This window comes from Bufo bufo, chromosome 2 (assembly GCF_905171765.1).
Source record: "Bufo bufo chromosome 2, aBufBuf1.1, whole genome shotgun sequence".
NCBI lineage: Eukaryota > Metazoa > Chordata > Amphibia > Anura > Bufonidae > Bufo > Bufo bufo.
Window position 1 is genome coordinate 110,489,170 of NC_053390.1, and position 24,488 is coordinate 110,513,657.

General features: G+C 43.1%; 1 protein-coding gene across 2 annotated transcripts in view; it reads right to left on the reverse strand.

The window, feature by feature from the left end:
- IQGAP2 (IQ motif containing GTPase activating protein 2) overlaps positions 1-24,488 on the reverse strand; it is a 150,572-nt gene that overhangs the window by 10,908 nt on the left and 115,176 nt on the right. For both annotated transcript variants that reach the window (XM_040421415.1, XM_040421414.1), the window contains 10 exons: positions 24,243-24,406; positions 23,833-24,057; positions 22,233-22,373; positions 20,197-20,281; positions 16,529-16,761; positions 14,309-14,441; positions 9,473-9,575; positions 7,686-7,827; positions 4,859-4,946; positions 895-1,107 (listed from right to left, as the gene is read on the reverse strand). In XM_040421415.1, coding sequence (XP_040277349.1) covers positions 895-1,107; positions 4,859-4,946; positions 7,686-7,827; positions 9,473-9,575; positions 14,309-14,441; positions 16,529-16,761; positions 20,197-20,281; positions 22,233-22,373; positions 23,833-24,057; positions 24,243-24,406 — 1,527 coding nt within the window. The remainder of the gene's footprint in view (positions 1-894; positions 1,108-4,858; positions 4,947-7,685; positions 7,828-9,472; positions 9,576-14,308; positions 14,442-16,528; positions 16,762-20,196; positions 20,282-22,232; positions 22,374-23,832; positions 24,058-24,242; positions 24,407-24,488) is intronic.

Below are 24,488 nucleotides of genomic sequence, written 5' to 3' on the forward strand. Positions count from 1 at the left end.
ATGAACATCCGTGCATATGGCTTGGAGAACCCACTTAAATGACATGTAACATATATACCTGGAGCCCTCTGATACTGACCCAAGTCTAGATCTCCATGAAGTTGTATGGTGATCTACATCTGGTTTTCATAGACTCATGAGGGTTCCAATGGGGACATTATACAGACATCTAAAAACCAGCTTATGGTGTCCTCATTTTGGAATATTCTCTACGCCAAACATTGATAGTCTGAGTAGATCGCACATTAAAAAGTTTTTCTGGGATTTTAAAACTGACGGATATTGTATCTATTATTACAGGTCATCAATATCACATGCCAGACCTACGCTGACCAGCTGTATGAAGAGGCCAAGGCACTGCAGGAGCGTTTAAGCCTCTTTCTAGGCCATATAACATCACATTCATTGGTCACATGGCCTAGGCGCAGCTCAGCCCCATAGAAGTGAATAGGGTTGAGCTGCAATGCCAAACACAGCCATTATCCAATAGATGCCACTGTGCTGGGTAAGTTGCGAGGCGGTTGTGGCGCTGACCAGAGCTCTGGTGGGTGTCTCTGCTACCTCAATCAGCTGATCAGCAAAGGTGCCAGGAATCTGACCACTGCAGGTCTCATAGTATAGGCCAGAAATATGAAAATACAGGAGAAGCCCTATAAGGGAATATTTTTGGAGTCCTAACAGATGGGGTAGTTAGTGGTGAAAAAAGAACCACCAGACTGTACATACTACATGCACTGAAGGATGCAAGCAGACCATAGACTTCTCCTTGGTGTGTGTGTGTTTTATATTGTAAGCCCCAATATATACAGTGGTGGAGGTGAGGGATTATAATACATGTAGAATATGTTGATGCTATAATCAATGAGAAATCAGTAAGAAAGGAAACTGCAGAACCTTCGCAATCTCATTGATGATTTCTTGGTACTTCATTTCCTCCGATACAAGTCCGGCCTGTTCTAAAACGCGGAGATTTCGAAGGATTTTTCTTTTCTTCTGTTCCAAGGGGAGCTGACCATCTTCTAAAACAGACTGACTCCTCTTCATTTTATCTGGTGTCCTAGCATCAAGAGCAGCACGTTTCTCGATAACCTTCAAGTGTTCATTTTCCTATAAGCAAAGTGCATGGAGATATTTAGTGAGCTGGTCTACACACAATGGCATACATCTGGAAGAGGATTTTGGTAAATTTACACAAATAAAAAAGTTTTTGGTAGAGTAAAATTATTTATACTGAATATATCTAACATGACATGAACATCTTTGCCAGTTCTCTGCCCTTATTTCACTTACAATTTGGACTTCAGCTCCGCTTCAAGCCTCTAACACCAAAAAATTGCATTTAAAGGCTATGTACACCTTCAGAGGCAATTTTTTTTATAATTGCATTTTACTAATTTTTGGCAATTTTTTTTTTTTTCAATTGACCTGTATTAAAAATATTGAGCCGTTCTGTCACAAATGGTGAACTGTTTTTCTAGCTGTGGGACTGGTACTTTCACTTTGTGTCAGTCATCTAATAAACCTTATCTCTAAACTACTGAGAGGTCATAAACAGTTATTTAAGCCATATTCTTATCAGTTAGATAAGAACTGAGTTATAATGCGTGTTTATAAGGTCAGATACCAGAGATCAGGAGCCTGTTAGCTCCTAGTCTGACAAAAAATACAGAAAATCTAAAAGGGAACTACTAGAGCATCTCAGCTATGTACAGAAAAAAGGACTCATTCTTAAAAAAAGAAAAACAAAAAAAAAATGTATTATAGAGTATAATGCAATAATAAAAAAAATGCCCCTAAAGGTGTACATCGCCTTTAAATGCAAAAGCACAGCCTAAGGTTAAGGCCACACTTTAGAGTTTGTTGTGTTTTGCTGAAGTCTTTGTAAAACTGCAAGAAAACCGATTTGTGTAGACACATCCAAAAATGGAAAGTATACAACAACTCAACTCATATTCAGCGTAGTGTCACACCATGCTATTTCACATCTCGGCCTATGTTATTAATCATATTTTTCTTAAAGGGACACTGACTGGCCCTATAAACATATTTAGTTATTCCTATGCAGTCATAGATCTATTAAAGTGTATTCCAATGATATAAAAGTACCCCCTGTCCGCATTGTAAACCATGTGAAAACAACTTTATATTGATCTGTCAATCACACGCCCAAGGGGCGTTTTTTCACATTTCTTTATGCCCAAGGGGCGGTTTTTCTCCTACCTTTGTGCCCAGCCGCACCTTAACTGTCGATTCCTAGCACCGCCCAGCTCATAATTATTCACTGCGCTGGGCGGCTCTTACATTCCCCGATCCTGTCTCCCAAGAGAAGAGTTTCTTGGCCGCGCAGGCGCATTAACCATCTGAAATTCTGATGACATCAGCGCTCTGAAGCGCTGGATACTAGTGCCTTGGGGGAGAGATCGGATTCAATTACAGGCTCGGGAGAGTGCCGGCGCATGCGCAGATGGTCCGATTGAGGCCGATGCCTATAAGTATCTATCGGGCATGCACGGGAACTGACAGGATCGGGGAATGTAAGAGCCACCCAGCGCAGTGAATAATAATGAGCTGGGCGGCGCTAGGAGACAACAGTTGAGGTGCGGCTGGGCACAAAGGTATGAGAAAAAACGCCCCTTGGGCATAAAGAAATGTGAAAAAACGCCCCTTGGGCATAAAGAAATTAGATTGACAGATCAATATAAAGTTGTTTTTACATGGTTTACAATGCGGACAGGGGGTACTCTTATATCATTGGAATACACTTCAATAGATCGATGACTGCATAGGAATAACTAAATATGTTTATAGGGCCTGTCAGTGTCCCTTTAAAGAAGATTTCTAAGATGCAACATTGATGGACCATATGGACCAGTCTCATTCGTTCTTCTGATGAGTTAGACCCTCATAGGTCACATAATGATGACCCATCCTAAGATTAATAATCACCTCTATATCCTGCAAAATATCCTTATTTAACTGAGAAATGGATTTAACTGCTTATAACAAATTATTAATCACATTAATTATATTACCATTTAATTATTCTAATTGAGTTAATTTTAAATATATCAACCCTGGCTTACAGTAGAACTGGCTTCCAGTTCTACTGGAAGATGCCATCTTTCATTTTTCAGAGCTCCTTTGGAGATTGAAAGGTGGAATCTGATTGGTTGCTATGGGCAACTAAGCCCGTTTTCTTTTACACCAGTGTTGCAAAATCTCCCCCAAAATGTTTATTAAAATGCATATGAAACAGCCATAACATTAAACCACTTGGCTAATATTGTGTAGGTCGTCATCATGCTGCCAAAACAGTCTGACCTGTTGTGGCATGGACTTCACAAGATCTCTGAAGGTGTCATATGGTATCTGGCACCAAGACTAGCAGCAGATCCTTTTTAGTTCTTGTAAGTTGTGAGGTGAGGCCCCATGGATCAAAGTTATTATTTCAGCACATCCCACAAACTCTTGATAGAGTTCATATCTGGGGGACTTTGGAGGCCAACTAACCACCATGTTATCTTACACCATTCCTGAACAGTTTTTGCAGTGTGGCAGGACACATTATCCTGCTGATAGGACGCCAATGCCATCAAAAATGTATTTACGTTATGCACTTATTTAGCGGTACTATATTCCGCAGCACTTTACAGACATTAGCATCAAGCTGTCCCCAATGAGGCTCACAATCTAAGGTCCCTATCAGTATGTCTTTTAAGTGCGGGAGGAAACGGGAGAACCTGGAGGAAACCCACACAAACACAGGGAGAACATACAAACTCCATGCAGATGTTGTCCTTCATCAGATTTGTACCCAGGATCCCAGCACTGCAAGGCGTGCTAGCCGATACTAAATAAATACTACTGCTTTGAAGGGCTGTACTTGGTCTGTAACAAAGTTTAAGAAGGTAAGTAGCAGAGAAGTCCAGCATCCATAAAATGTTTGGAAGGTGGTAAGTGTCATATTCAAGATATCTCCAGCTGAACACTGCACAGAGTATCACATTACTCCCACTGGCTTGCCTGCTTCCCATAATGAATCCTGGTGCCATCTCTTCCCCAGGTAAGGGATGCATATGCATCTGGCAGTCAGATCAGACAGGCTACGGGTCCATTCAAACGTCCGCAAAATGGCTCTGCATCCGTTCCGCAATTCTGCAATATATCTTACCATTTAAAGGGGTTGTCCGGGTTCAGGGCTGAACCCAGACATACCTCCATTTTCACCCAGGCAGCCCACCTGACTTGAGCATCGGAGCAGTTCATGCTCCGATGCTCTCCTTTGCCCTGTGCTAAATCGCACAGGGCAAAGGCATTTTTAGGAGATCCGGTGACGTACCGGGCTCTCCTTGGGGCTGCCAGGAAGCCCGGTGACATAACCGGCACTGATGGGCGGGCTTTAGCGCTGCCCTAGCCAGTAAAACGGCTAGGGCAGCGCTAAAGCACGGCCATCAGAGCCGATGAAGTCACCGAACACATTGCCGGGCAGAAGCTTCCGCCCGACAGTGTGTGATTGCAAACAAAAGAGCCCTTGCCTTGCGCGATTTAGCGCAGGGCAAAGGAGAGCATCGGAGCATGAACTGCTCCGATGCTCAAGTCAGGGGGGCTGCCGGGGTGAAATTATGGGTATGTCCGGGTTCAGCTCTGAACCCGGACAACCCCTTTAACAGGTGACATTGTGACGAGACATCTTCTTCACTCCACTTGTCAGTGGTTTTAGTGTCACAGCTGATCAATTGTATCAAGTGCTCATAGGACTCACATACTGAGATAATTAGACATTAATAATAATTATATAAGACTGGATAAATAAGTAGCAAGAAAATGCAAATAATCAGTGACACATGACATGATTTACCTGTGGCACAGAAGCTGGCGTTTCCAAGATTTCTAAGAGTCTTTCCCCCGGCTGTGTACGAATAACATCTACTATTAACTTTTTAGTCCTGCAGGGGAAGGAATAAGTACTTTTAGAAAAACACTTAAGGCTACTTTCACACCAGTGTTTTTTGCGGATCCGTCATGGATATGCAAACACGCTTCCGTTACAATAGTACAACCGCATGCATCCGTCATGAACGGATCCGGTTGTATTATGTCTTCTATAGCCATGACGGATCCGTCTTGAACACCATTGAAAGTCAATGCGAGATGTATCCGTTTTCTATTGTGCCAGATTGTGTCCGAGAAAACTGATCTGTCCCTGTTGACCAGAGCGGAATGGTGACTGAACGGAGGCAAACTGATGCATTCTGAGTGGATCCTTTTCCCTTCAGAATGCATTAGGGCAAAACTGATCCGTTTTGGACCGCTTTTGAGAGCCCTGAACGGATCTCTCACAAATGGAAAGTAGCCTAAAAGACATAAGTAATGCGTAAAAGTGCCCACTTATTACATACTCCAGGAAAAAAGGTGTAGATGTGAAAAGAGATTAACTCCAGAAATAGTTTGAAGCATCAGTTTATACTTGGAAGTGTCTCAGCTTTTGCGGCACATTCAGTGGACCCAGTACCGTTACTTGCTCAGTGCTTTTACACCATGTTTTGTTGTTTCTGTAAGGCTGTGAGTCTTCTCATCAAAGCTTGAGCAGCATTGCAAAGGAGAATCTGCCTTCTTCAGTATTCAGTTCTACTGAGTGCTGAAGACTTCTGTGTGTAACATGCAGAGGTTTCCAGCCACCTCTTGTTACTACCTCAGTCCCTGACTATGCACGTGCCCTAACTATCACTATCTAGAAGGATGGAGCCAGGCGAGGTGGTCTTCTGGTGCATGCAACCTCCTTAGAACGTTCCCTGAATCGCATATCAATTCCTGTGGCCAAGGTGATCAGGTCATTCAGAGTGAACAGACAGCCACGACCAGCTAAATCATCCGGTCAGAAAGGCCCTCCCAGAACACCGCCATTTGAGCCTCATTGTTCCATGCAAATTCTGCAGCCAGGGCACGAAACTGGATGGCGTACTGACCCCCAGACAAGGAACATTTGACGTATATATCAGCTTGCCTATTTCACTTGTTACACACAGGCGTCTTCAGTCCTCAGTAGAACTGATGCCAGACACTCCAGTTAGAACTTTGCTAAGAGGACAATTACACTTATATTTAATGGGAACTGTAAAATGCTTCATTTCCCTAGCAGGGCCTACACAGAGACAAGTAATAGTGCCATGTTTCTGCACACTTTACATCTGATAACTGGGAAGTCTAGTCACACTTTCATTTGGAAACCCTTCTAACAAACAGGGATTATCCTAAGTGGACAATCCCTTTAAAGATAATGTCCATGGGCTGTGTCTGTAATTACAGTTCAGCCCTGCATTTAAAAGGGGATGAGCTGCAATACCAGTCACAGCCCATGGAGAAGTGTGGTGCTGTTTGGGGAAATAAAAAGAATGAAATAAATAGACCTTCTAATCCCATATTAGTTCTTTGGTCTGCTACTACTGGACCCCACAGGATCTTCATGGACAGATGTCTCCAGCAGTGAAGCAGTCCGGGACATTTTATGGAAATGTTATGAGAGTTAGTGACCATTATTGGTTACACTGTCGGAAAGTATGAAAAATGTGTGCGTCCTTGAAGTGCTTTACCACTCACGTTCCCATGTAGTTTGTTTAGTTATTATAGCTAGGAGAGGAACGTCATGTCCAGATACATGGGAAAGTATGCAAGCCACCCTCTGCTCAGTCATGTCACAAAACAATACAGTCATTAGAAATGAAGACCCTGCTTCTTAAATACACATATGGTCTCACGTAGTTATTCGTCAGAAATGAACATTCATGCTCAACGCAGATGTCCTGATGTGAAGACAACAGCGACCGGGACCTTCTTAGCATAGTTTCCAGACGGATGCTGCTGGTATCCACTTACTTTTAGCTCCAATCAATGGCGATAACTGCAAATGGGTCTGTGACACCCAAAGTGAAAAACCGCAGGGCAAAGGCAAAATCCGCCATGTGAATGCAGCCTAAGACTCTGCTTACATCAGCATGGTGGTTTCCATATATAATGAAAGCCGTAATGTTTTGCCTGATCTGTTACACGACCGGCACCAGTAGCTCACTAACTTGTAGAGTGCATCGAGTTCCACAAGGGTTTCTGCCAGTTTGGCAGGAAATATAATGCTGAGCGCAGCATGTAAAAACACTTAAAGGGGGATCGGTCATCCCGATTTTGGACCATTATCTACAGTAATACATCAGCAGTACTTCAGATATGGGGTCTAGATCACTCATTTTTATCTTCCTACTGCCCTCCGTTTTTCCCACTGTCAGTGCTCGAAGCTGCATTGAAATACATGGTCAGGACTGCAGTGCAGAGGAGTCCTCCCGATTATGTTAGCACAGCACAGCACAGCAGTCCTGACTGTGTATTTCAGTGCAGCTTTGAGTGCTGACAGCGAGGGAATCAGGGGCAGTAGGAAAAAAAATAAATAAATAGTGATCTGGACTCTATATCTGTAGTACTATGTAATACTGTAAATAATAGTCCAAAAACGGGGGCGACAGATTCCCTTTAAAACATTGACTGGGCTGCCACAGATCAAAAGTAGAATTACATGTCAGCCATTCCTGGGGATGTTCTACCATGGGACAGACTTGTTTATAGACCATTTGTTTTCCTGGTCTTGGTTATATTGGCGCACTTCGATTTTAAAATGAATTCCATATTTAATGACTTACTTGATCATTAGACTCTTCATATCTTTATCTTCTCCTTCCCGCAAATCAAACTTGCTAGTTAATGAGAGGGATATCTCTGTTTTTGCCATTTGACTTAAGGTATTCTCTTTGTTGGGATCACTGGAGTCCACTGCTCCCTCACCTGCCATGAAAAGTAATATAATAAGATTTCACTGCAAACGTCAAGGGTTTACTAAGATTAGTATTATTGACTTGTGCTCCACCATTCCCTTCCTCATAGAGGTCAGGAACTACAACATGATTATACAAAATATATACATAGAGCCTTTTCATGCATCCTTTGTTAAGTTTGCAAAGAAAAAAGTTTGTTCACAGATGCCTCACACAGAATAGCCTATATAGCTGTGAGTATAAGTAAAACACATTGCTGTCTGTGGCCATGCTCCTAAAGGTGCATTCACACGACCGTAGTATTTAGCAAATCCGCATAACACAGATACCAGACTGCACATGGTTGCAACTATAATAGAAAATGCAGTTGCAGACAAGAATAGGACATACGCCATCTTTTTTTGCTGGGCCAGGGAACGGAACCACGGATGCGGACAACACACGGGGTGCTGTCCGCATCTTTTGCTGCCCATTGAAATGAAATGATTCTGCACCCGTCCCGCAAAATTGCGAAATGGATGCAGACAATTATCAGATATGAAAGTTTATATAAATTATCATTCCCTGCATAAGGGTACGGCCACGTGATCGGGTTACTGGATGCAGTTTTGGAGGCTTAAATCAGGAATGGATCAGATATGACTTCTCTTTTATTTAATTCACTCCTGGTTTTGGTTTTCAAAACTGCATGCAGAAACCGGGTGGCCGTACCCTCGAGGTGCTGCCAATCACCTGACAAACGAGCAAACTTGTTCGTTGGGTGATTGCATCTTTAATACAAATGATTGTTTATGGACAGCCCATTGCCCTGTGTAAACAAGGATGCAATTCCTACAAAAAACAATCATACCCTAAAAGAAAAAATCAGTACTGCAGCACTACTGCGGCTCAATGATCAGGAATGAGCAGATTGTTTCCGATCACTGCCATCAGCTATAAGATCGTTATATGCCCTTTATTGAGTTTAATAGATTTGCTTTAACGTCATCAGATACACCACAATCCACACAACTATGCAAAATACTTCAATTGTAATACATATTATTATGATTATTCTATCCGCCTCCAAAACAGCCTAGGGCAGCGCTATAGACCACCCATCTGTGCCTGTGACATCACCAAGCTCACGGTTAGGCGGAAGACTCCGCCTAGCATAGTGATGTGAAGCCCAGTACATCACTGGCTATTGCAGCGCAAGGCAACAGGAAGCATCGGGGCAACCTTTGGCAGGTGGGTTAAACTTTTTCTTTCCTTTCTTTTAAAAGCCTCTCTGCTCTCTTGAGAATGTTAACTTTCACTTAAAAATAGCTAAGACTTACCAGTAAGCTATTATTATATACAGTGAAGCTTCTCCGAACACCTTTTTAACTGATTGTTCGGTGGCAGATTTGTACAGTAATTCCCTTATATCTATGTATTTTGGCCATCTTTATAGAGTAGACCCTACTCCTCTACAAGACCATTTACCTCTACTGCAAACTTGGGTCGTTGTTTCACAGAATATGTGACAGAGAAAAATAGCTAGCTAATATTCATCTATACTTATCTTCTCCCCCACAGAAGACCAAAGAGGAAATTACTTGACGGAAACAAACCACATAGGCACAAAAAAGATGTTAAATGCAACAATATATATATTTTTCTTTTTTTTTTACCAAGAAAAGACTCAACGTCAGGCACAGTACCAAGCGCCTCGAGAAGCTCATGCAGAATGTCATTGTGGTCGGGAGAAATCGCATCCTGATGTTCTAAAAGCAGCTACAAAAAAAGAAAAAGAAAACAAGGTCATATGCCTTTGTTCATATGTAAAATGTTGACTGCTACACAAAACTAGAAATATGTCAACTACATTATTGTAACAGTAGGGTACAGATAAAAAGTAAAAAAATAAGGGATATAGATATCACAGCTTAAAAAATTTATTCTCTGGATGGAATGATATCCGCAGGATAGCGCTCCTTCTCACACTTGGGGTGAAGCAGTCGGTCACTGACAGTACTGCCCAATGCTTTCACGGTCTCATGCATGGGATGGGAATTATTCTCCAGCATGGAGATCATCTTGGATAATATCCTTCTCTCGCCTACCACCTGTACTGGGTCTAGGGGTCTCTCTCCAGGATCTAGCAGGCCTTTCTAATCAGTTTGTTGAGTCTCTTCCTCTCCCTGGTTGAGATGCTGCTACCTCAGCAGGCCACTCAGAAGAAGATGGCTAATGCCATTACAGAGTTGAAAAAGGGCCCTAAGAAGTGCCCTCTGCACTCCAAAATCCCTCAGCCTCCTAAGAAGGTAGAGCTTGTTGTGAACCTTTCTGTATACTGTGTCCATGTTATCTGCCCAGTCCAGCTTATTATTGAGGAGCACACCCAGGTACTTATAAGTGTTCACTATCTCAATGTCCGTCCACTGGATGTCCACTGGTTTATGAGGATGTCTGTGCTTGTGGAAGTCCACCACCATCTCCTTAGTCTTCCCAGCATTGATACTAAGGTGGTTCAGATGGCACTAATCCACAAATTCCTGGGTCAGTTCTCTGTACTCCATGTCATCCTCATCTGTGATGAGATCTACTATTGCCGAGTCATCAGAGATCTTCTGTAAGTAGCGGGTAGATTAGCTCTACCTGATGTCTGCAGTGTACAGTGTGAAGAGGAAAAGAGCGAACACTGTACCCAGAGGTGCCCCTGTACTATAGATCACAGCGTCTGACACACAGTCCTGGGCTCTCACATACTGAGGTCTGTTTGTCAGGTAGTCCAGGATCCAATTGGAGAGGAGGTGGTCCACTCCAACAAGATCCAGCTTGTCTAAGTAGCCCTGGCTGTATGGTGTTAAAAGCACTGGAGAAATCAAAGAATGCTATTCTCACAGTGTTCCCTGGTTTCTCCAGGTGAGAAAGAGCTTGGTGTAGAAGGTGGATGTTGGCGTTCTCCACCCCAATGCCAGACTGTTAAGCAAACTGGAGGTGGTCTATGAATGAGCTCACTAGAGGGCAGAGATGTGTGAAAACCAGACTCTCCAAGACCTTTATTAAGTGGGATATCAATGCCATTGGTCCATAGCTGTTGAGGTCCATTGGATTAGGTGTCTTCGGAACTGGTACCAGACATGATGAGTTCCACAGTTCTGGTACCTTTCCCAACTTTAGGCTTATATTGAATGTATATGTAATAATACCACACAGCTGGTCACCGCATGTCTTAAGTAGTCTTACACTGATGCCATCCGGCCCTGCGGTCATCCTAACTTTGATCTTCCTGAGTTCCCTTCTCACCTGGGCACCCTAAAAGATCAGCCTGTAGACAGACGACTGATAGCTAGATTGACTGATCTGGAGGCAAGAGCTAACAGCAGGAGGTGAGGTCATTGTTTGTGTGGGAGAAGGGATAAAATGGCATGCTGGGGTGGGAGGAGCAGGTGTGTTCTTCTATTGAAGAATAGATTGAGCTCATTAACCCACATTTTATCTCCTTCTACCTGGGAGACAGGCTGTCTGTGACCAGATTTTAACTTAACACTTTTCCAGACCTCACTAATGTTTTTCTGTTCCATTTGCTCCTCCATCTTCCTCTTATATCTGGCTATCCCCTCCCTGATTTGATGCCTCAGCTCCTTTAGCACATCCCTCAACTGTTCCTGACCTAATAAATGTTATATGTCACATCTGCTTCCAAAGCATTGTCTTTTTCTTTGATCATTTTCCTTGTTTCATTCAGAACTAATAGATGAAACTAGTTACATGGAGCAGAAATAGCTTGAAAACATATTGTGTGACTGAAAATATCAAAGCTTCCACATTGTATTAATTAATAACAGCGCACATCAGTGTGGGATATTTGCCGCTGAACAGACTTGAACCTCATACTGAACATCAGAAGGGATGTCAATGACACACGGTCTGTCGCTAATCTACAGGATGCCTTCAGAAATGAATGTGGGAGTACTGTAATTCTGTTCTTCGGTACATTCCATTCACATCCTCCATAGATTAATTGGTCCCCAGAAGACCCCGACTGTTGACTCATTGTCTCATATGACGTCGCAAACATTCTTACAATAATTCATCCTGATGGCTAAAAAATTTCTATTTTATGTCTCAATATTCTGTGTTGCAGAGTGTGTCAATCCCTGTTAGCCTTAAAGAGGACCTTTCATCTGTTTTACTAAATACCTGTACTTGCGGGGTACCCCCTGCTGATGCTGCCACACAGTTTTTGTTTTTTTAAAACATCACCCCTACTTCCCACTGCGCCCGTCTGAAGTTCTCGCGCTCAGTATGTAAATACTGAGCATCGGAACAGGGAGGAGGAGACGCCAGGGTTTCTCAATAGGCAATTACTTCTACCTGGCTGTGCCGCGATCCAATCACATCGGAGAGCGTCACAGCCAGGGAGGAAAAACCTCTTTAATGGTTACTGTATGCACCAGAAACTATGTTCACACCTGCATTGGAGACTCCGTTAGGAGGCTCCATCACAGACTTTGTCAATAATAGCGGAGAGAAAATGAAGGAAGACAGGAAGCAGAGGTGTAACTAGCGGGTTTCAGAGGGGAGGGGGAAACAGGCGGCAGGTCAAAGCCCATTCACAAGGTGAGGTCACTAGGGAAGGATTGGCAATTCTGAACTGAGGGCTACTCTCAACTGTACTGGAGACCACAGGAGGCTTCCTGCTCTACCACGCGCTGTCTTGTAAGCCACAGGGTGCTTTAGGGCAGTGGCTTACTCTATGTCAGCATTAAAGGTTTTGTCCCATGAAAAATATTCTCCAGTTTTCAAATCAGCACTTGGATCTGAATATTTTTGTTAATGCATGTAATTAAAAATTTTGTATAACCACTGAGTTATTCAATAAAATGTATCTGTATAGCGCCACCTGCTTTTTTCCCCCTTATTTATTTGTCCGGCTCACTGAGATGGCCGCACATGCTCAGTTTCCTCCTTCAACTGCCTCCTGAGCGGTGATAGGGAGAGCTGAGACACGCCCCCTGAGCTGCAGAAAAAAACCCACGCCCCTTGAGCTGTCATCTGGATATGAATCTAGCAGAGCAATGAATGTGGAGCTCTATGGACCCATGTGAGGTACAGGGCTGGTTCTAGCTGTATTAGAAATAGACTGTCATGTACTACATCATGATCAGGGGCATAACTAACATAGCGGCAGACCATGCAACTGCTATGGGGCCCAGGGCAAGAGGGGGCCCAGTTGGGATCATCCCCTCTTCTACTGGGGGTGAAAACTTGGTCAGGACTCTACCCTCTAAATGTCTAAATGAACCACCTTTATCAAATGAGGCAGTGGAAAAAATGGCTCAAGGATCATTGAAAGGGGTTTAGGCGGAAACTCTTCTGTCCTGTGTGGGGGGCCTGGTTGGATCCTTGCTATAGGGCCTTTACTTCTCTATGTACGCCACTGGCCATGATGTCTGATTTTCATTTTTTACATTATTCATTGGATAACCCCTTTAAGCACAGGGTGTAAGTATTCCAGTGCAGGTGGCACAATGCTGTCATTACATCGGACCCGGGTGCTAAATGTAACTCAGTTGCAGTACTGATAGGGGTATAGTGGAAAGGTGAGTAAAAGTTTAGTTTTTTTTTTCTGGGGTTAAAAGACTGCAATTATGTGTGGGTCACTCAGCAAGGTTTGCATTTTAAAAGGGTTTTCCGGGCTCCTGATATTGATGACCTATCATCAGGTTGGTGAGGGTCTGATACTTCTCCCTGATCAGCTGTTCCCTGCATTTGGGCGCTGGGACTAGAACTGAAACCACAGCTTGGTACAAAGTATAGTGGCTGTGATGGGTTACTGCATTGAAGTAAATGGGAGCTAAACTGCAGTAACCTGACATGACCACTACACTATAAACTGAGCTGTCCTTCCGGTTCCATTCACAGTGCTAGTTCCAGTGCTAGATAGGTCATTGGTATCTGATTGGTGGGTGTTCGACACCCGGGACCCCTGCTGACCAGTTGTTTGAGAAGGCAACGTCGCTCCTGTAAGCATCGCAGTCTTCTCACAGCTTAACCTATTCCAGTGATATCACATTCATCAGTGAGATGGCCTAGGCGCAGTGAATGGGGCTGAGCTGCCATACTAAGTACAAGTACAGCCACTGTACAATGTGCGGCGCTGTGCTTGGCAAGCTGCGGAAAGGCTGTGGTGCTTACAGGAGCGCAGATGTCGTAGTGTTATTCCGGCCGTCTCTCGGCATGTTTGCCGTGCTGCGGCCGGACCTCCGTCCCGCCCCCATTCTAGTCAATAAGGCTGGAGCGGACTTCCGGCAGCACGGATCCGGCAGGCTGTTCCCCCGCCAGAACAGCCTAACGGAGAAGGCTGCCGCTAGTGTGAAAGTAGCCTCAAACTGTTGATTGGCGGAGTTTTGGATCTCCACCAATCAGAAACTGATTACCGAAGTCTCAGAAAACCCCTTTAAGACATGTACATACATAAAGTATACATATATATCAGACTACTGACATGGCATACGTACCGAATGAGTATTGATGATTTCTTCTATTGAAATGTATATTACGGGTTTGCTTAGCGTGATCAAATCAGAAAATTCATCGATATTGAATTTCTCCTCCGGTTCGGGGACTTCACAGGCAGCTTGAAAGAATTTTCTACACAGAAAGAAATCAGAGACGTGCGTGTCATGCGTGCTGTGACATTTCTTACTTTATAGCCAATAAAAAACCAAGTAGAGAAAAAATGGTTATTGATTGCTGCTTTCAGCTTTCATTGGCAGCTATCACATTCATGGTGATGGACAAATATAAGCTTTCCTTCCATAACTTTTTGTAATGGGCTGCCCTTTTGGAGAGCTTATGATGGGCTTGTGTCTATACCCAAGAGCCAATCTGAGGAGAAGAGGGAGATCAGTAGCCTGAACCAATGATGGGACAGTGATGGGGCCCGTCTCAGACTCCCCATACACTCTGTAGTTATCCCCTTCCTGCTGTAAACATTTTAGTTTTTTTCCCCTTTGCCTTCCAAGAGCTATAACTTTTTTACTTTTCCATTCACATGGTCATAGGGGGATTGTTTTTTGCAGGATGATTATTATTTTTTTAATTCGACTATATATAAATTTACCATTTCATGCATTGAAAAATAGAAAAAAAAATGTGGGGTGAAATTGAACAACAGAATGCAAATCCTCCACTGTTTGGGGTTTTGTTTTTATACTGCTTACTGTGCGCTAAAAATGACATGTTACCTTTATTGTGCGGGTCACTACAACTACAGCAATACCAAATGTATATAGGTTTTCTTATGCTTTACTGCTTTTAAAAAATAATTTGTATAAAAAAAAGCCCTTTCTGTTGCCATATTCTGATATAGCCAGCACAAGAGCTGGCAATATCAGAATATTTGACGTACCGGAACATCATAATGGTGGAAGGAATATGAAGAGCAGCTGACACCATAGGTCAGCTGCCCTTCATATTCCTTCCACCATTATGATGTTCCGGTACGTCAAATAAAGCCTTATCCTCATCTTGGACATTCATGGCATATGCACAGGAGCTGGGACCCACACCTACCTTGAGAACGGGCCCTACAACCCCTGTCTCTCAGCTACTGTGAATGGAGAAGTGACTGCGCATGCGCATCTCTCTTCATTCACATGGGAAATGCAAAAATTGCCCACCATGCTTACTTAATACTCCTATAATAGTGAACGGAGAGAGGCAGTCATGCACGCCATATTTCGGTACACAGGCACCACAAGACAGGGTTAGGAGAAACCCATTCCTGACAGGTGTTGTGTGACCCTCATCTAACTAGCACGTGGGTACACCAAAAATATCAGAAAAAAAAAGAATTACCCTTTAAGCTATAGTCACTAATGGAGATCAGCAGTGAGCACTGAGGAAAAGAAACGGCAGGTTATCACTAGGGATTAGCAAATCGACTTCAGATGCTTCATCCAAAGTCGTTTCGCATAAAACTTTGATGTAATACTGTCCGGAGCGGGAGCTCCGTACAGTATTAGAATGTATTGGCTCCTATGAGCCGAAGTTATTACTTCATGAAGTCTCCAGGGTACCACTAAGAACCAGAGTTCAAGGTTTTTTACAGTAATAATTAATTCACAAAGTTATTACACGAAGTCTCGCGAAGTAATAACTTCGGCTAATTGGAGCCAATGCATTCTGTACGGAGCTCCGCGGCCCAGAAACAATGAATCTGTATAGGGATAAGTGATGGCAGTAAATGCAGGCTTCATGTAAACCCGTCTCTAGGCCCCTTTCGGTGATCGCATTGCACCCGCACTGAATCCTGACCCATTCATTTCAATGGGTCTTTGCGCATGAGCGGTGATTTTCACTGCATTGCATTAGAATCGCAGTATGTTCTATATTCTGCATTTTTCACGCAGCCCTGGTCCCATAGAAGTGAATGCGGATGCAATGCGTTTTTCACTGATGGTTGCTAGGAGATGTTGCTTGTAAGCCTTCAGTTTATTTTTCACGCCTGTGAAAAACGCATCAAAACTGATTGCACCCACGCGGAAAAAAACGGAAACACTGAACGCAATTACACACCAAACTGACTGAACTTGCTTTGGAAATGGTGTGAGTTTCCCTTAACGCACCCCGACACCATCCGTATCGTTCGTGTGAAAGAGGCCTTATACTTTTTAAGCTCACAGCTGGACAGTCGCTTTTAACCCTTGCAATTAAATTAAACAGAAATGACTAACCTGAATTTCTGGTAAGTCTGAGATAAGTAGCCATTCATAGAAGACAAGTGGGTATTCTCTCCATCAAAGAGTTTGTTAGACGCAGCGTGCTGAAGGACTTTGGCCACAGACCCCAGGTTCCTCCTCTGGTCTGAATGAATCTGCCCTCCTGCTGTCATGTCAATGATGTCAAACCCATCTGGAGCTACAATGGCAGGATTCATGTACCGGTAATAAAGGAGGTTTCCAACAATCTGAAATAAAGGCAAAGACACATATGCGACTGCCATGACTACATGGGATATGTGGAGGAACAGAGAACAGTCGTCATGCTTTTAGACTGGTTTTATTTGAAGAAAGACATAAAAGAAATTACAAATCCAAAGAAAACAAATAGTTATTGTTTAAAAAAGTTTTTCTCAATTTTACATTCACTGGGACATTTACAGAAATGGGTTCATTGGCTCACTGAAAGGGAAAGCTGCACTTTTTGATTTTGTATTAAATGCATTAAAGTGCATCTGACGGTAGATTTGTACCTAGGACACTGGCTGACCTGTTCCATGTGCGCTCGGCAGCTGAAGGCATCTGTGTTGGTCCCATGTTCATATGTGCCCGCATTACTGAGAAAAATGATGTTTTAAAATATATGCAAATGAGCCTCTAGGAGCAAAGGGGGCGTTGCCGTTACACCTAGAGGCTCTGCTCTCTCTGCAGCTGCCGCACCCTCTGCACTTTGACTTTAGGAGAAGTCAGGGCCAGGTGTGATGACACTTACACTGCCTGGCCCTGTCAATCAAAGTGAAGGGGGCGCGGCAGTTGCAGAGAAAGCAGGGCCTCTAGGTGTAATGGTAACGCCCCCATTGCTCCTAGAGGCTCATTTGCGTATAATAAAACATCATTTTTCTCAGCAATGCGGGCACATAGGAACATGGGGCCAACACAGATACACATGCAGGAGGTCAGCAAGTTTCATAGGTACCAATCTGCTGACAAATACCCTTTAGCTGATGGCTTGTACTGGTGCAGTGATGGTCAGTCCTGCCAGGCCCAGTTGGAAGCCGTTTTAAATAAAGAATTTAAAAAGTTGTAAAAACTGCAAAGCTCTCCAGTAATGTACTTCTGTATGATGCACCATTCAATAGCCGTCGAGCTAACAAACTGTAACACTGTAGTTGGAACAGTGACATCTGCAGGTTGAAGGTGGTAATACACCAAAGAGAGAAACCAGTGGAAAACTACATACAGGAAATTCACAGTGGAGCCAACTATCCAGTTTACTTAAGTCCACGTGACGTGTTTTACTGCAATTACAGCAGAATGGATAAATATATAATTCTCATCAGTAAACTTCCTGCATGCTGACATACACAAACGGCAGGGAGCTGTGTCACCAAAAATGTTATTTACCAGTTAAAACCAGATAGCAGCACATCTACTTTTTTCTAATCTGTTTTTATTTTCTGATTATAGATTTATTTATTCTGTTTAATTTCCTGAACACGATTATGGGGGCGGCCATCTTGCCTGAGCCGTTCTTAACAGCATTTAGAAAATTCCTTTACAGCAGCCCTATGGACCATAGACAATGGGCAGGGGGGACCTCAGTGACTTCTATGGCAGAGTTTTCTAGGCCGCTCTGTGCAGAGGTCATTGTACAAGGAAAGAAGAGATAAGATGTGACAATCACCTATTGTGAATGCTGGATCCTGTCTTATCTATACACCGAGGTGATATCATTACAGGCAGCATAATGGTATATAACTGCAGTAAAGTGATCTGTACAGTCCAAGAAGTGGTACCTATTAGGATTAGTGGTCAGGGTGAAAACCGCAGGATTTTATGGTTTTTGCTTAAATTTAGATATTGACATGAGAATTTAAAATAAGGTCATCAAATTCTTTAAAAATATGTTGTTTCCCACTAGCGTTTTTGCTGGATAATTTTTTTGCTGATAATACAACCGTCTGCATCCGTTATGAACGGATCCGGTTGCATTATCTTTAACATAGCCAAGACAGATCTGCCATGAACTCCATTTAAAGTCAATGGAGGACGGATCCGTTTTCGATTGTGGCAGAGAAAATGGATCCGTCCCCATTGATTTGCATTGGGGTCATGCCAGATCGGTCTTGCTCCGCATCCCAGGAGGGAAAGCAAACTACAACATGTTGCGGTTTGCTCTCCGGTCTGGGAACGCAACTTAATGGAACGGAATGGATTTTGGAGCGTTCCGTTCTGTTCAGTTCAGTTTTGTCCCAATTGACAATGAATGGGGACAAAACTGAAGCTTTTTTTTACGGTATTGAGACCCTATGACAGATCTCAATACTGGAAAACTAAAACGCTAGTGTGAAAGTAGACTTAAACAATAGGTCATTTTCTGATGACCCATTCCAGAGGCCACCCGGCTGTGCAGGACTCATTCACTTATAGAGAAGTGTATTGCAGTTTCCATGCAAAGTGGGAGGCTGGGGCGCTGCTGTGCACGCAAAGTCTGAAAAGGCACAGTGCTGAATCAGTGCCACAGTTCCTTCATTTTCAACATTGGTGGGGTCCCAGAGGTCAGACCTCCATGATCATAAATCGATGTTGCGACTTTAGGAGATCAAAACAAGCAAAATAGGGCTTTGAGACTTTTTGAGTTTATTTATGAAAAATCCGCAACATTTTGTATTTTCCCACCACTCACTCCAGTTTAAATGAATTGGTGGGAAGGTGGATGTGGTCAGCCTTGTTGGGCTGATTTAAGTCAGATTTATCAACGGTGGCTTTTGAAAAAGTCGCAAAAATGTTCACAGTCTTACTCCAGTAAACATTTGCAAACAGAAGTGTTGAAGCCAACAATCGCTGAGATCCTAACATGTGCCCCTGACCATAAATAACCTCACTCACCTGCCCATAATCCTGACACTTCTCAGTTCCCGGCTGGACCATAAAGCACTTTGATCCCGTGACCACAATGGCCAATCACAGGCGCTCAGCGGATACAGTGGCTTGAACAGTACATTAGTGCTCTGACTGCTGAGGCCTCACAGGACCATGTAGCTTCCTTCTTGCGGGGACCGGAAGCAACTGGGAATGGAACAGCTGTGGGAATGTGGACAAGTGAGTGGGGGTTTTATGCTCAGTAGTATAGGTTAGGACCCCAGAGGTTGTTGGCTCCAAGGCCAAACAACCCCTTTGAAGATGTTCAAAACTTACCAAAATTTTTGCGACATTTGATAAATTTGTTGCAAGTTAGCAACACTGAAGTGTAGATCAACAATGTTCGTAATGTTGGGGTAGGAGATGGAAACTATGGGGGTCATTTACTATACTCAAATACGCCAAAATTAGGGTTAGTTGAGCTGCTATCTGCGACTTCGCACCGCTTACACCTGGTCTAAAAATGTTGGCGTGGCATGGGCGGGGATAGGCCGGCAGGCCAGTCTCAATTATCATTTTCTATGCCTGGTTTAGGCGTAGAAAATGGTCTAAATGCAAGACAGCTCGGAAGCTGCCATACATTTAGAATTGGTGCTGGATCTGCCAGTGCCGGTCTAAATAAATGTGCCCCTATGCGTCTCCCGGCCTCGCAGTGTCCTGTGCTGCCCACATGGTATTTCTGTCCTCTAATCCTACTTTCCTAATCCTAAATTGAAGTATCTGGACACATATTGACATTGTATAACTGCAAATTCACCAACCTTTAAGAGTTCATCTTCTGTGGCATCAGGAAATTTTTCATGCAGGGAATTCTTCAGAACTTTTGCCACGTATCGCATTCCATAGCTTCAGGAAAAGTAAAACAAGATGGAGAATTATTATCAGGATGCAGTGAAATATTTACCGCTAAAATAACTGGTATACTGACAAACTGGAAACCATCAGCAAGTGGGTGAAGAGTCACGTATAACAATAAAGCATCTGGTACATACTAATATACCTGCATTTGTAATGCAAAAGTGCATTACCATAAAATAAGAGGAAATTAAAAAAATATATACTGTTAATAAGGGGCTTACAGATAGAGGTGAGCGAATCTATTCCAGACAAATCTATCCCAAACTGCTCACTCATCATTCCTGAAATGTCATCATTTCTACAGAACCAGAAGTCTCAATATAGATAGTGACGTGGTAAATAAAAAATATAAAAATACCCAAATATTTAACATAAAAATGCGATGACACATTCTCTGCAATCTCTTTGTGCTGCTACAGCAGGACAATATTTGACCTTTAATATTCAAGGACATAGTGCTGGAAATATAAAAAAAAATAAGCCATGAAAATAAGTTTTCTATGAATACCAAGTTTAAAAAATGTATCCCTTTCTGACAGAAGGGTTCCTTTATCGATTATACACAGGATATTCAACTACTGTCTGGTGCTCACAGTCCCCAATGCAAAACTGCAGCTTGGACTTCCCTACGTGTTTTCCTCATGCACTCCAACTGCAGCCTGTCCGTACAATTTTAGCAGCAAGGCTGACTCTACCAAAGGGGTATTCCGGTTGTGTGACTAGGAGATAACTTAGATGAGTGGGAGTCTTATCGCCGGGACCCCAGCAATCACGAGAACAAGGACCCTGTACTCCATAGACCCCCTTCGCCCCTGGAAATAAATAGAGCAGCTAGTCGGCTGCCTCTCCATTCATTTCTATGGGAGTTCTGGAGTTAGGACCGCCACCAATCTAATAGTTATCCCTATACACTCATTGTAAAAAAATAAAAATAAAAGCAGGATAAAGCTCGTGCACACACAGCATGGGTTTCCCAAGAATGTCTCCACCAGATTGTAACACTTCTTCTACCCGGTCACCAGATTTATCATCAGTTGAGCACTTATTGGACCGGATGGGGCACCAGCTTTGGCAGCCTACAAGTATGCAGGTTGTACAGGCCCGGCTGTAACATCTGTGGGCAAATGTGCCACAGGATACCATACAAAACCTCCATGCCCAACCGTATCTCATCATGTATCCAAGCTAGAGGCGTCCAACAGGGGACTAGAGCCTCCTTTCAGTTGTACAGTTTTCTCCAATAAATTTTTCCTTTCACTCTAATATTGTAATCACTTCCATATACCATCATTACATTCACACATAGAAAGTTAAATTCCAACAACTCCTTGATGCATTATTTTTTTTGTCAATGAGTTTATATCGGAGACTGTATATTCTAAGACAACTTTCCTAACACGGCAGGCGTAGATATGGTGGATGAGTTTAATAATGCAGTCACCATGGAATAGATACCTACCCAATGAAAGATTACAGAACAGCTACTTCTTCTCTCATTGGTGTTTGACAGCGGAGGAGGCTTTCACACGACACTGTGCTTTTTGTACGGTTCTGTCAGCCAGTGCATGAACAGCCATCTTTAATCTGCTTGGGCTTGAACGCGTGATATGGGCCTCACGTTGGTTACCCGTACACACCACCACCACCACTACAGCTCAGCCATCTCTTTCATACAGACATATGCTATGAGAACACCGTGACCTTTGCAGCCGCCCCTTGGCATTTTTCTCCGCAGCTTCTCTTCTTTGACTACTGCTGCTACTTTTGGCATTAAAATGTTAATGATCACCTTTCTGACAATGGGGGATGTCTGACAACCTGAGCATCATAAATCTCTTTCCCCTACCATACACAGGCTGCCAGGCACCATAGTGTGGTGAGGGGGGCATGTTGAAAAGACACCAAGTCAATCTAAGCATTAAAGTACTAAGCTACTCACGGGATGAGATCCACAGAGGAGAAGATGGACTGTAGGACTTTGTCTGTCACGGTACGTAAACTCTGTATGGAAGACTCCAGTTTACTGACAACTTCGGGATGTGACAACGCCTGCTCCGTGGTAACGTCGTAAGGTAGTTTACTGGAAAGAATTACATCCGTATTATTTACACATTCCTTCGAATGTTTTAAATCTATTTTACTTTTTACCCCTCCGCACATGTACCTGAGCATTGCTCATTTTTTTGTTGTAAGAGAACGGACCTGCAGGTCATGTGACTGCTCGGAGACCACCTGCTCTGTGCTTTGTTCCCAGTGTAATGTGGTGGTCCCCTTGCTTAAAAGACTGGAACATTTTTTTGCCTACAAAATGATTTGGGCACAGAAAAGGCTCTATTCACGCTACCATCATGGGGTCAATGCATCAATAGCGCTCACAGCTCGAATTAACTTACTGATAGAGTAGTCAGTCAGAAAAATTATGGCTGGTAAACCAATAAAAAGAAAAATATATCAGTAAAGTAAGCATATTTCACTCAAAACAAGAGCATGGGATTACATAACAACATGTAGCTGTAATTTGGTGAAATTATACTAGGGGAAGGGGTGAGACACTTTAAATGCAGTTAACATCAATGGTCAGACACGGAGCACAATTTAGCGCGATGGGGCAAAATAAAGCTGAGTATCACACAGTAAGAGTAAGGGTACGGCTACACTGCAACACTGGTCGCACTGGAGCATCTCAGTGTAGTGGTGATCCGATAAAAATTAATGGGTAGTGCAAGTCGCATGTGTGCCGCAAATGAGACCCCTGAATTGCAACAAATCCATTTATGAATTCTAAAGTTCTTCAGCATTTAAAGGGATTGTCCTGGAATGATGACTCATCACCTACCCTCAGGATAGGTGATAGGTGTCTGACCACTGGGACCCCCTAGCAATCAAGAGAACCATGTCCAGTGTTTGAATGGAGAGGTGGATGAGCATGAGCACTGCTGCTCCATTCAAAGTCTATGAGTACAGATCTTGGCTATTTCTGACAGTCCCATATAATTTGAAAGGAGAGATGTTCTCATGATTGGGGGGTCCTAGCAGTCGAGTCACCATTGATCAGACATTTGTTATTGAATTTAGTAATGGTTCTTTCACACTTGCGTTTTTCTTTTCCGGCATAGAGTTCCGTCCTAGGGGCTCTATACCGGAAAAGAACTGATCGGTTATATCCCCATGCATTCTGAATGGAGAGCAATCTGTTCAGGATGCATCAGGATGTCTTCAGTTCAGTCTTTTTGACTGATCAGGATGGAGATAAAACCGTAGCATGCTACAATTTTATCTCCAGCCAAAAAAACTGAAGACTTTCCTGAATTCCGGATCCGGTAAAAATGTGAAAAAAATTGAAACAGATCCGTTTGTCCGTATGACAAACGGACAGATGGATCCGTTCTTGCAATGCATTTTTAAGACGGATCAGGATCCAATCAGTTTGCATGCGTTTTGCCGGATCTGCCCGCTGGATTCCTCTGCCGCAAGTGTGAAAGTAGCCTAAGTCAATTCTTATGATAAACAGGTAACATACGTAAACTCAGAAGTCTAACCTTGCTTCCCCAGTGGCTGTTTCTAGCTGATTCACCCAGGCCTTATACACCTCAACCGGGTTGGTATTGATAATCAATGATTTATCTTCAATGATCTCTTTCACCACAGGTGCCAGAAGCTGACGCAGTGTATTCTGCCCTCTTGCTCCTCGATTAAAGCTGACCACCATCTTTATCACTGTTGGATTCCCGGTGACTATATCTTGTATCTGGTCAACTTTGGACCTTTGAAGAGAAACAGAAATGAGCCACAAACCATTAACAAGTATAAAAAATGTCTAAGGTTTAGGTCTGCAACCTGGGTCTCTCTGGATGTTCAGACATGTTGGAAAATTGTAGTTTTGCAAATGCTGAAGAGCCACAGATTGGAGACCACCAGTGTAGGACATGCGAAGTAGATCAATACATACTTGATTTCCTCTTGCAGTGCAGTTTCAAATAGTTTTAAAAGGAGGTATTCTTCCCGCTGATTAGAGGCATAATTATACAGTGTGAAGATCACAGTGTCCATAAACTTGGTGGATTTATTCTGAGGCATCTGGAAAATCAGCTTGGCCAGGTAGGTTGGGTTGGTCTACAAAACAAAGTTGTAAATTCCCACAGTGCAGATTCACAACAGAAAATCATAGTAACATAGAAGTCCTCATAGTTATAGG